General features: G+C 48.3%; 1 protein-coding gene across 1 annotated transcript in view; it reads left to right on the top strand.

Annotated features, from left to right (window-relative positions):
• The window catches only part of TENM4 (teneurin transmembrane protein 4), a 732,935-nt gene that overhangs the window by 656,565 nt on the left and 59,868 nt on the right, over positions 1-16,502 (top strand). The window contains 5 exon segments of the mRNA XM_057747430.1: positions 2,312-2,431; positions 7,455-7,716; positions 10,474-10,741; positions 13,149-13,292; positions 15,913-16,162. Coding sequence (XP_057603413.1) covers positions 2,312-2,431; positions 7,455-7,716; positions 10,474-10,741; positions 13,149-13,292; positions 15,913-16,162 — 1,044 coding nt within the window.

Genomic DNA, 16,502 nt, shown 5'->3' on the forward strand with positions numbered 1-16,502 from the left:
GCTTGCCGAAGTGGACGCGACACGATGGCCAAATGGTGCTGATTTAATGTTTCCCAATTATCAGGAAATCCCCAAAGAGAGAGAAATCAGAGGAGGCTGGCCCGCACGTGGATGAGGGGCAACAGCCAGGGCAGCCCCCCGAAGGAACGCATCCCCAGAGGGCGGGTTATGGTCCGGGCAGAATCTGAAGGCACATACGTCAGGAGGCTGGAGAGTAGCCAGCACCAGGAGATGAGATCTGTTAGTAATTCTCTGGAAGGACAGAGTTCCAGCAATAAGAAATTCAATTTTCCTCCATTAAAGAAAGCATCTCTCAGTACCAGCTGAATACAATTGATGGAATAAATCTTTCCCATTAGCGGAGAGATAATTTCACGTAAATATATTGGGAGACCTTCAGAGCAGGACAGAGAGTCTTTGCTGAGCCTCACCCGTTTAACTTGTTTGCCATGTAATTGCATTTAGACCAAGGGCCTCGGAAGGAAACCACTGACTGAATTAACATTAACCAGATTGTGTGTGGTGAGGGGAGGGGAGGTGGGGTGGGTGGGGGTGGGGCTTTCGGGGCATTGTGGGTAGTTGTTCTTGCCTTCAGAAAGGACGAGCTGACACTGGTGAGCCCAGCTGCTTACAAGCCTGGTGTTAATTGCTTTTCTCATCAAACAGAGAAAAGTTTATCACTCTAGGAAGGTAGCGATGTAGGTACCTAATAGAGCAGAGGCTGAGTTTGAGATCTTTTTTTTACAAATGCCCACAGGCCTCATAACTAGCTCTTCCCCAGGTCAGAAAAAAAGCCTTCTGAACTCAGTTGAATGGAGAAAGTTGTGTGGAAAACAGCCCCTGCGTCTTAGCCTTGGGCTTGTCTTGTCCACGAGGGCTGTCTCCCCAGCACCCTGATCCCTTAGGATGTTGACACCGGTGAGCATCTTCACTTCCACCCATTGCCAGTGGTGTACAGACTGGGCTAGAGTTGGACTCAGAGTGCAAGGCCTGGACTCAAGGCCTGGCTCTGCCCCTACCTCCCTGTGTGGCTTTTAGCAAATAACATGATATCTGTGGAAAGTTTCCTCTTCTTCCATCTACTCAGTGATTTTCCAGCTGGCTTTCCTCTGGCTTCTCCAGAAACCAAGACTCCACAGAGTTGCCTTTAGAACCACGCCAAGGGGAAAGGGGGCCCCACTGCTACTTCCTCTGGCGAAGATCTTGCTTGGTTTCATTGGATTTCAACTTCGGGATCCTTATAAATTATCATCTGCTAAAAAGATTCCTTTTCTGAAATATTTGAAAAAACATCATTCTAGATGATCTCTCATTGTCCCCCTTATTTACTCGACCCACCATTTTTGTTTGTTTCAGTAATCACCTAGTACTTGTTAGGCATCCCCTGGGTGCTCTAGAGAGAAAAAAAGAAATAGACCTTGACTGTGGCCTTAAAGAGCTCATGATCTAGTGGAGAGGAGAGACATGTACAGTGTGGTAGGATACCAGGGGGTTTGTGCCAGATTTTAGAAGAGGTGGTGACTAGTTCTAATTAGGGGCATCAAGAAAGGCTTCAGGGAAGAGGCATCATTTGAAGTTGGGTCTTCAAGGATGAGAATGTTGGAGAGGGGTACAGGAGTGACATCTGAGGCAGACGGAAGAACACTGTACAGACACAGAGGCTTTAAACAACATTTGCCTGGCAGGTTTGGGAAAAGCAGATGGCTTGTTGCCCGGAATATAGAGGGAGAGAGGGAGGGGGAATGTTGGCAGAGGTGCCAGGTTCCAGAATCCACTCCAAGGGGACACCAGCATCTCCCGTCTCCGTCTCCAGTGCCGGGTGAGAGGAAGTGCCCTCTCTCCTGTTCACTTTCTTAAATGTCTACTTCCAACGAGACGACTGTGACAATAACAACCACTGCCATTTATGGAGCTTACTCTGCACGAGGATGAGAAAACAGAAACTCAGAGAGCTGTGACAGAGCTAGGATCTGAACCCAAGTCATGTGACTCCAAATTCACATGCATGACTACAATGTATAGCCACCGCCCACCGCATCAGCTTTTTCTCCTTCCAGCGTAGTGCAGTATCCATAGAAAATAACCCTCTAAGTGAGATATCTGAAAAATCTTTCCCATAATAATTCTTTAGAAGAGGCTTTGATGACTTAGATCGAGGCAATAAAAAAAAAGGTAATGCTCATCTTGAGTGGATACCGTGAGCCGCCGGGTGCTGAGATATGCTTGAGTGACCTGCCTCTGTCTTCTGACCTGCCAGCCAGGGTTCTAGCGTGAAAAGTAGGTCATGTTATTCTCCCTCTTCTACCCACAGGCATGCGTGTGTGATCCGTGGTCAAGTAATGACATCCGATGGGACCCCGCTGGTTGGGGTGAGCATCAGTTTTGTCAATAACCCTCTCTTGGGATACACCATCAGCAGGCAAGATGGCAGGTAAGAGGCTTTATGGGGACCAGGGTTGGTGAAGGCCCTGTCCTCATGGTCTTGCCCCGTAGCTGCTGCTGGAATGACAACGTGCAAAGAGGATGAGCCTTGGAATCAGAGGACCTGAATCCACATGCCCAGCCCTGCAACTCACTAGCTGTGTGACCTTGTAGGTGACTCTGGTCCAAGTCCCTTTGGCTCTCAATTAAGCAGTTTCTTCTCATTTGGTTCTCAGAGTAAACATTGAGTACCTAATACGTACTGTCCTGTCGCATGGCTTATGATATAAAATACTGTCAAGTGGGCCATTTTCTATAGACCGGACAGCTCCGGAAATCTTAACATTCTTGCAGTGTGGTTTCCATCTGCAACCACCCCGGTCTGTGGAAGCCACCAAGTGATAACAGAACTCTGACCTTCAGATCCCTGTGAGAACCTTCACTTCATCAACCTGAATGAAGTCAAGTTTCTTCATCACTCTAGCTCCCCCATTTGCTGGCTGTGTGTTCTTGGACAAATCTCCTCACCTCTCTTGGCCTCAGCTTCTTCATCTGTTAAATGGTGCTAATACTATTTATCTTACATGGTGGTGGTAGGGATTTGATTCTATGATAGATGGAGAAGCACCATACACATAGTAGGTGTTTAATAAATATTAGTTCCCTGGCCCACTCTGGTTCATTGCTGTGTCTCCAGGGTCTAGCACATAGTAAGTGTACCATAAATATTAGCAATTTATTAAAATTACAACTTAAAAGGTGATGATTAGAGTGCAAACCATGAGACTATTTTGTAGAGAAGGGGAGGGGAAGGAGGAAAGTGGAATATTTAGGCTGTCAGTGGTGACAAGTCCTCTATTTTTAATAAAATCAGGTGGTGGCAGTCCATCTGGCTAAGTGTGGGCCCATAAGGTTGATTTTCACTCCATGCTGGAAATTGTGCTCCAGCCTGATTGATTTTAGCACCTCTTTACTCTAATCTCAGATGTGAACATGTCCCAGCCGAGGTGATAATGAAGTAGAGGCTCATCTGTTTGTAGACATGTGTGCCTCTTAGATGGGGTTGGCAAGCTGGGCATGGGGAGCCCTCTCTCCCCTCCTCCCCCTGCCTGTGAATAGAAGAAGTTGGCAGCCAGTCCCCAGGGGTCATCTGTCCGGGCCAGGCTACCAATCCCCAGAAGCACTTCAGTGCACACTTGCGCTACAGCACGGACAAGTCTCCTTCCTCGTGTGTCTTTCACCTTCCAGCTCAGGGCTGCCTGCTTTATGGAAACAGCAGACACAAGCATCATAGGCAACAGGTATCCAGACTATATTATGACCTGCTGTGAAACAGTCATGCAAAAGGAGCCATGGGGACTGCTCTTTTTTTGCCATAAAACTTGTCCATCATTCATGTGAGGTGGTGCACCGTCCTTCCTCTGACCACTGTGCTTGGTTAGGGTGGGTCCATAAAGTACGCCAAAGCCCCGCAAGTTTGGTGGCTCTTGGGAAATGCCCACTTAGCACCTCCAGGCTTTGATTCCTCCTGTTGTGCTGCTCCTGCAGTCTCTACTGCCGCACGAGAGCAAGGGCATCCTGGGCGGTAGCTATTAGCTGTATTTCCTGCACCAGCCAGCTAAATCACACCAAGCTAGCCAGGGCTGCTACGACCCAGAGCTTGAGTTTCAGAACAGTTCTTACCAATGCATTATGGGGCTTAACTTTTCTTCCCATCTTTGACACTGCATAATGCATGGGAAGTTCATTACTTATTCTCTAGGTGTCTGAAGAGCCCTGTTTGTTACATGTGAATGGGTAGCACCTTGCCCATTTCCCTCCCCCTTGTCCCTGACGCACCTTCTTTCTTATTTCTCGCATCCAAGGAGAAACTATGAGGCTAGAGATATCGCCTGGAGATAACAGTGTATGCAGGTCCAGGGACCAGGTCTAATTCACCTTTGTATTCCTCACTTTCCCACAGGCACCACGATGCTCGCCTTTGTCCAGACCCATCCCCACCTCCCGCCACCCCCCCCAACCGCCACCACGTGCGCACACACACTCCCCATGCTGAAATACCAGACCTCAAGTCTTAGCAAGAGCTCGCAAACAGAAAACAGTAGCAGAGGAGTTAGCCAAAGAGATCATTAAAAAGATGCAAAATAGAAGTCACAAAGAAAAAATTTTAAAGAATAGCAGACGAAGAGAAGCCATTCAGGCTCGTTGAATTGAAAGATGGGATTATACAGAGCACGAAGCCCAGGGAATGGAGCCCGTCCGTTCTCTCATTTGTCTCATTAATAACCCTGCCAAGTGATGAGGCTCAGCAGCTTCGTCTCACGGGAGGAGATCGAGGCTCGGCCAGGTGACGTAACTCACTTATGGACTAAGTGGCAGTGCACAGACCTGCCCTTGCTGTTGGGGCTGCATCTGAGAAACAGGCCTTCCCTTTGAGGTCAGATTCACACTTGTATCCACAACAAGATTTCCCTCCAGATGAGCAGGCCTGGCTCTTGGCAAGAGCCAATCACACCCAGCTCTTGGCAAGCCCAGCTCCCCCCAGCTGGCTCACAACCTTGAGGGTCTTTTCATGTTTGCCTTCACTCCCTCCCCACACTCATCCTCTCACATAGGGAGCTTGTAAGTCAGGCCAGAATTCTGTTTGATGGTTAAAAATGTTCTGTCAAAGTACAGATGCTATTCAGTTCTGTGACAGAAAACTTGTTCCCTGGGTGTTTTTCCCAAACCCTGGATATTCTCCTGAGAAGACAAAACCTGAACTCGTAGTTGAAAATAAACACCTCCCCTGGTGTTTCTCTATCATTATGTATTGAAGGATGATGGTACCCAACTTCCTCTACCCACAGATTATGTGGGCCTAGGAGGGGCTGAGTGAAGAGCAGGCATAACGGATGAAAGGCTTCTGCAAAGGACAGGAGAGTCAGGCTTTGGAGCTTGGGGACCCAGATCTGAGGGTACCATCTACCAAGAGCAGGATTTGACACTAGTTCAGTGAAAAATCCCTGCAGCTTCAAGAGGAGGGAAGAGCAAACTGGAGCAGTGAGACTAATCCCACCAGGTGCGTTTATCAGGGACGAAGGTGAGGTCCCACAGTGGGGTCTCTAAAAGCCCACTTAGTGGTGTTGGTAAACTTTGGGATGACTTACAGTAATAGCCAAAGTAGGAAGGAATTTAAGGTGTTTAGTGTACAGTCAATTCAGAAAAAACTGACAGCATCACTTGTGCGTACATTCTATAAACTATAACCATCAAGCACTGAGCTAGTTCTGGGAAGACTGAGAGGAATCAATGTCCCCAGGCCCGAGAGTGAGTGTGCGATTCCAGGGCAATGTGATGTGGGCCATTAGGAAGAGTGCAGTGGGAACCTAGGGGAGGGGGCTGGAATTCTGAATGGATAAGGAGTTGGCAGAAGCCCTCCATCCAAAAAAGCAAGATGAGGACAGGCCTTGAAAATGCATCCTGAAACTAATAGCTAAAGAACTTTGTCCAAAGAGACATCACAGCCAGGAGGTGGCAGGTGGACGGGATCACTGTTTCCAAGTCCTAAAGGACTGTCAAAGGCAGAAGACTAGTTTGAAGTCACCCCAGCAGGTAGAACAAGGCCCAGCGGCTAAGGAGCTATAAGGAGAGGGACCCAGGCTCAATTCCTGCCCCCTCCCCCCTGAAAAAAAAAGTCTACTAACAGTCAGAACTAACCAAAGATGAGACAATCCTCCTGGGGGCATAGCAAGCTCCTCATCACTAGGCAGGTGCAAATAGGAACCAAATGCCCTTTGATGGTGATTCTGTAGAAGGAACTAAAGCATTACTTTCAGAGAGGGGACTAAGTCAGATGCCTGTTAAGTTCGCTTCCAGTGGTTCAGCTGTTACTTGATTTTAAACTTTCTGTTTTGAGGGGGTGTGGGAAGGACACAAAATTCTTGTCTGAATTAATCTTGTTGCACATTGAACACGGGGTCTTAAGTAGCAACCACATATTCTACTTGGCAAAGCAGGCCCAGCCTGCAGTACTAGTGACACACCTGGGCTTACACCTGGGCCCCCTTTCACATCTTCTATAATGTGAGCTCATTTGGCCTCTGACCACATAGCTGCAGAACCCTCAGATCAGATGCGCTGTGGGGCAGGGTCAGAAACTTGGGGTGTACACGTGCAAACTCAGTATCCTTGGATTTAAAAAAAAAAAGTCCATGTCGAGGCTTGGATGGGCAGATGCCCTGCCAGGTTTGTCTGCAGGTGATGGGAGTTAAGATGCCAGAACCAAACGCAGATCTGCCAGCAAGTTTCTGGCCATCCCCAGAGGGCAGTGAACAAAGGCTGGGTGACACTGGCCCCTGCCACGGAGATCTCAACTAGGAGTTTGGGACTCAGTCTTCTGGTTCCCCTTTCACTTCTAAGTTACAGTGGTTCTAGCTGTGCCTGTCTCTAAACTAATTCACTATTTTTAACTCCAGAGGCTTGGTTGAGTATTATAATCAGAGATAAAATTGCAGTAGAGTCATAGAATCTTAATGACAAGAATAATTTATTTGAACCTTTGCCTTTTACAGATGAGAAAAATTGAGAATCAGAGAGACTAAATGACTTACCCAAGATCACACAGTAGCCCATGACAGAACCAGGACTAGGTTTAAGGTTCCTAACACCAGGGTAGGATTTCTTCTGCTTTATTCTGATGAATTTTCACTAGGCTTCAGCTCTAAGAGGCCCTAAGTACCAGGAGCACCATGGCAGAGGCTCATCCGCTGTCCTGTGTCCTGGCAAATGGTTCTCCATAGCAGTTTATTCTTCGGTTTTGGCAAATTCTCTGTGGTGAATCACTTGCAAAAAATAATGCTTTCTGGAATCTCTTTCAGTATTTGTAACTGCGGTCAAGTCTCAGTTTTCTGTCTCCCTCAACAAGGGCTCAGATCCTTTGGTGTAATTTTTTCTCCTTTCTCTGCCTCTCGTTCTCCTCCTTCTGCTCCTCCTCCTCCTCACCTACTCTGTCCTTCCTCTCCTGTCCCTCCCTCCGCTCTCCTCCCAAACAGCTTTGACTTGGTCACGAATGGCGGCATCTCCATCATCCTGCGGTTCGAGCGGGCCCCCTTCATCACCCAGGAGCACACCCTCTGGCTGCCTTGGGATCGCTTCTTTGTCATGGAAACCATCGTCATGCGGCAGGAGGAGAATGAGATTCCCAGCTGTGACCTGAGCAGCTTCGCCCGCCCCAACCCTGTGGTGTCTCCTTCCCCGCTGACATCCTTCGCCGGCTCCTGTGCAGAGAGAGGCCCCATTGTTCCGGAAATCCAGGTACGCCAAGGTTTCTTAACTGCATTTCCCCACGCTTCCGTTCCACTTGAGAGGTGGAGGAGGACCTCAGAGACAGGGGAAAGAGAGAGCGCATCAGCTCCCCATGCAGAACCTGGTGGCAGACCCCGCAGCGGCGTGGTGTCGGGCGGTGATGGCCACCCCCTTACACACTTAATACACATGAGCCCTGTAAAGTGCCTGGCCCCCTCCAGCATGTAATAAGTTCCCACTCCCTCCCTCCTCTGCCATCCAGCTCACCTCCATGCCCCCTTTCCCCGACCTCCAGTGTTCCCCCATCTCCTTATTGCTGTTAAAAATAGCCATGATAGTTTCCACCAAGAGGAGTGAGACAGAGGGTCCCAAATGTTAGCATCACACTAAAGGTTAAATGAGAAAACGTGTATGAGAGGCTTAGCGTAATATCTGGCCCCTACTAAGTGCTCAATAAATTTTAACCATTAATATTATTAAGATTATTTTAAGGATGGAAGATGCCTTAGAGGACTGGGACGGGGAAGGTGGGGGGGACTCGAGGGAGGGTGGGAGGGGAGTCAAGGGAGGGAGGGAATACGGGGATATGTGTATAAAAACAGATGATTGAACTTGGTGTACCCCCCAAAAATAATAAATAAATAAATAAAATTTAAAAAAAAAGATTATTTTACTGGCACTGCTTTCCTGCCAATTAATGAGTGCTTTGGCTCGAATCTATACACACAAGCGCTTTACTTCATTATCATTAAAAGGAAGTAATTTGGAAAAATGCATTTTAATCTGATAGAAATCAAGACAGATTCTTTGCCTAACAAAGCTGTGTGGAGTTGACTATCTCCTGCCATCCCTCCGCAGTTTCTCATGGCAGGAAGGAAGGCTGGGGAGGAGGAGAGATGACAGTGCAGAAGCTGGGGGAGAAGCCCCAGCCATGCCGCTGGCCTGATGAGAGCTCTGGCGATGGGCAGGTTGCTGATGTCTGGCGCTGGGGGAGCGGGGCGCTCAGGCATGTGTGTGTGTGTCTTTCTTGCCTGGCTAAGTAGGCACAGCGCTCTGCCGTGCCCTGTTCAGTGGCTTCAGACGCCAGCCCACAAGAAGGAAATACAATCGTGTTGGAAATCTCATTGCACCCACAGGTTGAAACCTCACTCCTTCTCAGAGATTCGGTGCTTGTCTCCTGTCTCCACCATGAGGCTGACCTTTCTTATGAAATGGTTGTCAGTGGAGACATAGCTTGCTGGAGAGGAGTGATTTGTTACTCAGCCCTGGTTCAGCTCCGGCAAGACACCTTCCCAAGAGCAGGGACTTTGGAACAAATGAGGTGAAAGGTCCCCCTCTCTTTACAGTGCTCCCTGGGCTGAGTGTCTGTGAGCCCAGCTGGGTGAAAACCTTGCTTATTATCAAATTCATGAAATACATGAAAACCAACTCTTGGGTTTTCCCAGCCCTGTCATTGGCTAGTCTTTGCAAGTACAGGCAGAAGTACATTTTAAAGGGTATATTAAGGAACGTAAATATTTATGAGAGCATCAGGATGGCACTCGAGCCCTGCTTTGCTTAGGACTTGTGAGCTGAAATTTAGGAAGGTTGCTTTGGTATAGGCCCAATCCCGAAAATGCTGTGTATTCAGGAGAATGGGGTAGGATGGGAGTTCACACCCATCTATGACACGGACTGAAAGGAAGTGGCTTTCTTCGTGAAAGCCCAGTTCCCCCGTGACCATGAGAGTAAAATAATCATTGTCCTTTTAATGGATATGTTAGCCTCAATTGATTTAACGTCCCCTTCTTGAAACAGAGCCCAGAGCATCAAGCCGATAAAAGTTCTCTGCTTTTGCCATGTGCCTGGGCATCTTGGCATTAATTTCAGTTTCCCATCTTGGAGCTGAGCCCATTGCACCAGCAGACAGAGTGCTGCCTTGCCCTCCACTCTGCTCCTCTGGCACAGCCTTGGAGCACGCAGACTCCGTGCAGCCCACCTGTCCTCTTTCTAATGATGAGCTGCAGGTCCTTGGCAGCCTGTGCTCCCAACCCTGCACAATGGTTGAGTCAACCTCTCTAGCCTCTGTTTACCTCCCTGAAGAGCAAAGCCATTTGTAACAGATCTTCCTTTAAGAAAGTTCTGAGAGAGAAGCAGTCCTCCTCGCTGAGGCAGCTCTCCACATGGTCCAAGGGAAAGGTCTGTCTTCACAGTGCCCCTTGCACAGCTCCAGTACCAGCAGCACTGTCATCCCACTTAGTGACATTTGCTGAGTGTCTGTCATGTGCTGGGCACTTTATATATGTGACCTTCCCCAGTCCTCAAACTAATCCAGTGAGGAAACAGAGATTCACAGGTTCCCTGAGTTTTCTGGGATGACACAGCTAGTGAATGAAAGGTGACGTTGTGATAAGTACTTTACCCGTGTTATCCTCTCATGAATGCGATGAGATGAGCATCAGCATCCCTCCTGAAAGGAACCTGAGGCTTATGGAGGCCAGGATCTACCAAGGAACTGGTGGCCCCGGGAACCAGGCCTTCTGACTCTCGTTGTCCTCCCCCACCCCTTCCTCCCTTCTCTTCCCTTCCCCTTTCTCCTCCTTCTCACACTCCACTTCCTCCTCTTCCTTCTTCTCGCTCTCCTAGTTCCTGCTCCTCCTCCCCCTTTCTCTCCTTCTCCTCTGCGTCCTCCTCTGCCCCTGGAACACTCAGCGTAGGTGGGGCTGTGGCCCCCTTGCCTCCACCGGTGATTCTGTGACTGTCACCTGCTGTGATCTGTCTCTCTAGGCCTTGCAGGAGGAAATCGCCATCTCCGGCTGCAAGATGCGGCTGCACTACCTGAGCAGCCGTACCCCTGGCTACAAATCCGTCCTGAGGATCAGCCTCACCCACCCCTCCATCCCCTTCAACCTCATGAAGGTCCACCTCATGGTGGCAGTGGAGGGCCGCCTCTTCAGGAAGTGGTTTGCAGCAGCCCCAGACTTGTCCTATTATTTCATCTGGGACAAGACAGACGTCTACAACCAGAAGGTGTTTGGGCTCTCAGAAGCCTTCGGTAAGCCCCCCAGCCACAGGACTCAACGCCATCCTCAGAGAGACAATAAGACTTGGGGGGATGGGGCTCTTTTCCCACCTCCCTTGTTTCTTCTTCCTCCCTTTCTGTTCTCAGAAATACCTAAGGTCTAGTTGGCCATCAGGACCTTTCAGTGACCATCCATGACCTAAAAGAATGTATTCAAAGACCTGCATGTTGAAAACTTGACCATTAAAAGAGAGGGTTACAAAACCAAAAAGGCCCTTGAAGAGCACTGTGGTGGTATGTGATGGGCTAAAAGAGGCTGGTGCCCCAGAGACGGAGCCATGTGGACGTTGCCGCAGCCCCGCCACAGCCATTGGGCCTGAACTTACCCATTAAAAATATGGGAGTCTGGAGCTTCTGGGTTTCTTCAATTTTATTGAAATGTAGGAGCTAAGATTCTCCCTTCATCAAAAAGGCTTTTTGGCCTCTTCACCTCCTTTCCAATCAGAGAGTCTTGTTGTTGTTATTGCTGGTCTTTTCTAAGATGAAGCAGAAGTTGACTACAGCCTCACCTGGAGTCCCAGCCCCACTCAGACCTTGGGCTTCCAGGGCTGGCTGTGCTCACCTCACTTCCGGATTACAGCGCGGTCCCACGAGGGGTTCAGAGCTGGACTGCTAGCAGTCCTAACCCCTGCAGGCCTGATCCTCCAAGCGCTTAGAGTAACACTCCAGGAAATCCCTTCTCCTCTTGAACACTCCAGTTTCACTCCCTTTCTAGATTCAGCAAAGGCAGAGTGAGGAAGCAGAGAAGAAGTAATGTGAAAAGAAAGAAGGAGAGGAAGGGAGGGAGGAGGGGGGAAGGAAGGGAGGGAAGGCAGGGAGGAAGCCAGGCAACAAGAGAGTGTCTGTTGAGCATCTGCTCTGAGCAGTGTGCTCCCTGGACATTGGAATCTCTGTTAATCCTCACAACTGCCCTGTGAGTCAGAACTCGTCCTCATGTTCTGCGTGAGGAAGCTGAGGTCCAGAGAGGTGAGGTGACTTCCCAAGGCTGCACAGGGAAGGAACTGGGCTGGATTTACCCCAGATCTCCCCTGTAGTTTTGCATCCTACCCTATCCCACAGGATACACTAGGAGCAAAAGTGTCATCCCTCACTGTTCACCCTTCTGTAAACCAAACAACATCTATGGGTTCTTCAAAAACAATGACGTCTTACAGCCTCTTCAGATGAAATGAGCATACTGAGTGCCCACCAGTCAGTTAAGGTCTCTCTGCACAGAGACTTGAAGGGCTGAGGTTTACTTTCCTGAGATGACAGGGGACCAGTAAGAGGCAGAGTGGCAGCTTAAGGGACTCAAGGTCACAGGGAAGAGGTCACAGGGACATCTTCCAAAGCATCCCCTCCTGCCATAGAGGGCCAGCAATCTCTCATGGCGCCTAAAGGAAGCTTTAAGGGGCTTCCCAGTTGTTAATGCCTGTCTTGAGCATGTGCTAGAGCATTGCCCAGTGGAAAATAGCATCTACATAGAAAGATACTTGGAAGGAACAGCATTCCTGTCTCTGCCAGTTCCTTTCCATAGGGCAGTTAGAGGGCTTTTCACAAACCCAGCCTCAGGGGGCCTGCCATGGCTAGACTGCCTCCCACTGACCCCCTAAGGAGGCCTGGATTTATGAAACAAAAGTGAAACCAGGAGTTTTCAAGTTTTGAGACCTCAAAGCAACTTTCAGCTTTCAAAGTACCGTAACTGAGTGCCTTTTCCATGTGTTCATTATAAATGATTTTGGATTTTTTTTCTTTATTAAAGTATTACCATCTTCATTAATAAAAATGTGATAGACCAAAAATAGAAATAAAGTCATACATATTCCTAAAAACAAATACAACTGTTTGTTAACATTAAAATTTTTCTTTTTTCATGTGTAGTTTTTCAACCTAGATTTAATACCATATGTAACCAGTCCTTTCAACTCAGCATTGCCCCATAAGCACTTTCCATGTCACCCTGTGACCTTCATAACCATAATTTCCAGTGGCCATATGATATTCCTCAAGTGGATACACTTGGTTTCTCAAGCTCTCACCCTCTTTGGACCTTTAGATTACTTCCAACTTTCCACTATTATAAATAATGCTGCAGTGAAGACTTTAGTGCCTAAAGTATTTTCCATACTACAGATGATTTCCCTGGAATCAGTTCACTTGGGTCCTTCATAAAGTACTTAGAACATTTACTTAACATTTCCTAATAATTACGATTGCTCACCAAAAAGGACGTTCAGGCTTGGGCTCCCTGTGTTAGTGTCACACAGAGGTCTGGTTGCCACTTAGGAATCTGACCCTTCTTCCTTTCCTACCAAAGACAAGCGGGAGCTTTGCATGCAGATCTAAAGCCAAAGAAGAGACTTTGTTCACCTGTGCATTTTGTGCCTTTTGTTTTCTGCAGTTTCCGTGGGTTATGAGTATGAATCCTGCCCAGATCTGATCCTGTGGGAAAAAAGAACAGCAGTGCTGCAGGGCTATGAAATCGATGCTTCCAAACTGGGAGGATGGAGCTTGGACAAACATCATGCCCTCAACATCCAAAGTGGTGAGTAGATTAATAGAATTCCAGGAGCCAGGCCACAGGTGTGACCCTTTTCTCATATGCTTTGTTCCCTGCGAGGCAAAAAACACACACTTCAAACTATACAGGTTTTTATGTGATCCGTCGGTCAGAAGGGGTAATACAGACATTCCTTGGCTGCCTTGTCACTGCTCGGCAGTGATGATGCAGACGTGAAGGGGCTCGGGGTTTACACTCTGGGGGAGACAAACACTTCCCAGGCAGTTTCCACGCTGTGCCATGGAAGTGCCGTCACAGCGGGAAGCCGAGGACACTGTGGGGGCGGAGACGAGGAGCACCTCACTCAGCCTCTTGGTTCAGCAGGGTGTCTCTTTGGAGAGAACTTCAGAACTGAGTCTCAAAGGTCTACAGGATTAGCCCTGTATACCAAGTAGGGAGAACATTCTAGGCAGAGAGCACAGTATGTGCCAAAGCACTGAAGCCTGAAAGAAGAGTAATTGGAGAAAAGGTTCATTGTGGTTCAAGCAGAGGGTGAAATGAAGGGAACAGCAAAAGCCAGAGCTGGGGGCTTGAGCAGCTGGAGCCCCAGGTAAGAAGATTAGGACTTTCAACCCCACCCAGAGGCAGATCTCAAGCCTCTGAAAGGTTTGAAGCATGCAAGTGACATAGATCTGTGTTTCCGAGAGCTCCCTCTGACTGTGTTCCAGGATGGGACAAGTAAATACAGTGATGATGTCATATCTCTCCTGCCTAATCTAGAGATGCAGGAATGCCTATGAAAGTCACTGCTTTGATGCTTGAGAGGGCTGGAAACTGAAAAACTAATTCTAAAGTTTATAGTAAAATAAAGATTGGTAAATAGCTAAGGCAGTCTTTAAAATAAGAACAAAAAAGAAGCACTTGCCTGATGTCAAGCTATCTTAGGAAAACCGTAATACCTGAAACGGTGTGGTGCTGTCACAGGAACAGATAAACAGATTCCGTGGGATAGAACAAGGCATCCGGAAACTGACCTGTGAGTAGTAATTAAGACTAGGTTTGGCCGTGAGCATCAGAAAAGCCAAAATAACAGAATCGCAGACAAGTTAAAAGTTTGTTTCTCAGCGGAAAATCTGGAGGTAGGTGTTTCAGACCTCTGCAGGGCTGCTCTACTCAGGCCTCCATCCCCACAGTCATGGTCCAAGGTGACCGCTTCAGCTCCAGCCTTCACATCTGCTTTCCAGCCAGCAAGAGGGAGGAAAAGGACTGAGAGCAAGCCCTTTCCGCTGTAAGGACACCTCCCAGCAGCTGCCCACACCACTTCCTTGCCTTCAGCCAGTCACCTGCCAACTGTAGCTGCACAGGGAGCTGGGATTGTAGTCAGCTCCAGGTAGTCACGTGTCCAGCTAAACACCACAGTTCTATAACTACAGAAGAAGGACAGGGTGGATAGGATGGGTATCCGTGGGGAAGTACACGTTCCTGCCACACACCGTGTGTACCTGGTATATGACGGAGGTAGCATCGCATGTCAGTGGAGGATGGATAGGTGTTTTAGAAGCTGATATTGGGGGAAATTGGCTCAATATGTGGAGGAAAATAAGTTCACACTGTATGTAAAATAAATTTAAAAGTTTGATTAAAGATCTAGATTTGAAAGATAACACTTTAAAATTAGTAGAAGAAAATACAGGAGAATGTATTTATGATCTCAGAGAAGGAGTCCCTAAAACCTAAAAAAGCACAAACATTAGAATTGAAAAATGGTTGATTGGACTATGTGAAAAATGAAAGACGTCTGTTCAATAAAGGACAAAGCTAACAGATGACAGCCTGGGAGATGATTCTTGTGATCATAAAAACCAAAACTCACTCAAGCTTCAGTATGGAAGGGGTGAGGCTGAAGGCAGAGAGTCCAGTTAGGAGGCTGCAGCAATAGTGCAGGAGATGAAGGATGAGCTGGGCCTGAGAAGAGACAGTATAGACATGGGATGCAGCTAACACGTCATTGAGGTCAATCCTGTCATTTTGCTGCTGGGGAAACTGAGGCCCAAGGGCAGTTAAAGCAGTGAAGAGACACACGTAAGATCTAAGATCAGCCCATTAGTATCAGAATCAGGCAAAAACCCTGGTCTCTTGACTCTACCTCAGTGAGAAGAGACCAAGAGTTTCACTTGTGCATTTCTATGAACGTTTGTTGGTATCTACTCTGTGTCAGGTCTGAGCTAGGCACTGAAATGGTCTCACTCTAAAGAGAGAAAACAGAAAGGCAGTAAAGAATCCTGTGCTGTGATGGAGACATGGACTGGGCACGTGAGGTGTGTTCAGTCTATTTGAGAGGCATTGGAGCTGAATGATTCAGAGCCTGGACTCAGAAGTGCTGTCATCTGTGTGATGTCAGTCTCCCCTGTTAATACAAGGGGGATAAAAGCACCTGTCTTACAGACTTGTGGTAGGAATTCAATCAGCAAAGCAGTGCGGCCTGTCCAGGACAGCCTGGGTTTCCTTATGGGGTGAGGCAGACTTGGGAGATGAGTCTGGAAACACTAGGCATTTCCATTTCCAGATCTGGCATTCTTTTGCAAAATCAAGGCAACCCTCTGGCCAGCCACAGGAGAGAGCCGTCTCCTGCTGCATCAGTGATTCTGTTCTGTCCTTGTCGCAGGCATCTTGCACAAAGGGAACGGGGAGAACCAGTTTGTGTCTCAGCAGCCGCCTGTCATCGGAAGCATCATGGGCAACGGGCGCCGGAGAAGCATCTCCTGCCCCAGCTGCAATGGCCTTGCTGACGGCAACAAGCTCCTGGCCCCCGTGGCCCTCACATGTGGCTCCGATGGGAGCCTCTACGTGGGAGATTTCAACTACATCCGAAGGATCCTCCCCTCTGGGAACGTCACCAACATTCTGGAGTTGAGGTATGTGAGGTGAGGCCTTCCTCCCGGTTCCTGTTATGTCCTTTGCTACCCTGTGAACCCGCCTGGCGTGACCCGCTGGCCCACAGAAGGGGACAGGACAGATCCTCACCTGTCACTTCCCAGAGGCTAAACTGTGAGCTGGGGGCTCTGGGGAAGCAGGGCTGCTTTCTATGGGGCATTGCAATGAAGGCAAACCACCCTTGGGACAGGGAGATATCCTTGACGTCTAGATGATGTAGAAGGCTGCCAGCAGTTGAGAATTAGACTCCTTGGAAGCCCTTGAATCTTCTTTCTGTTTCCTAGCACCAAACTGATGGGAATTCGACACATGAGTCTTTTT

Source organism: Hippopotamus amphibius, chromosome 9, assembly GCF_030028045.1.
Source record: "Hippopotamus amphibius kiboko isolate mHipAmp2 chromosome 9, mHipAmp2.hap2, whole genome shotgun sequence".
NCBI lineage: Eukaryota > Metazoa > Chordata > Mammalia > Artiodactyla > Hippopotamidae > Hippopotamus > Hippopotamus amphibius.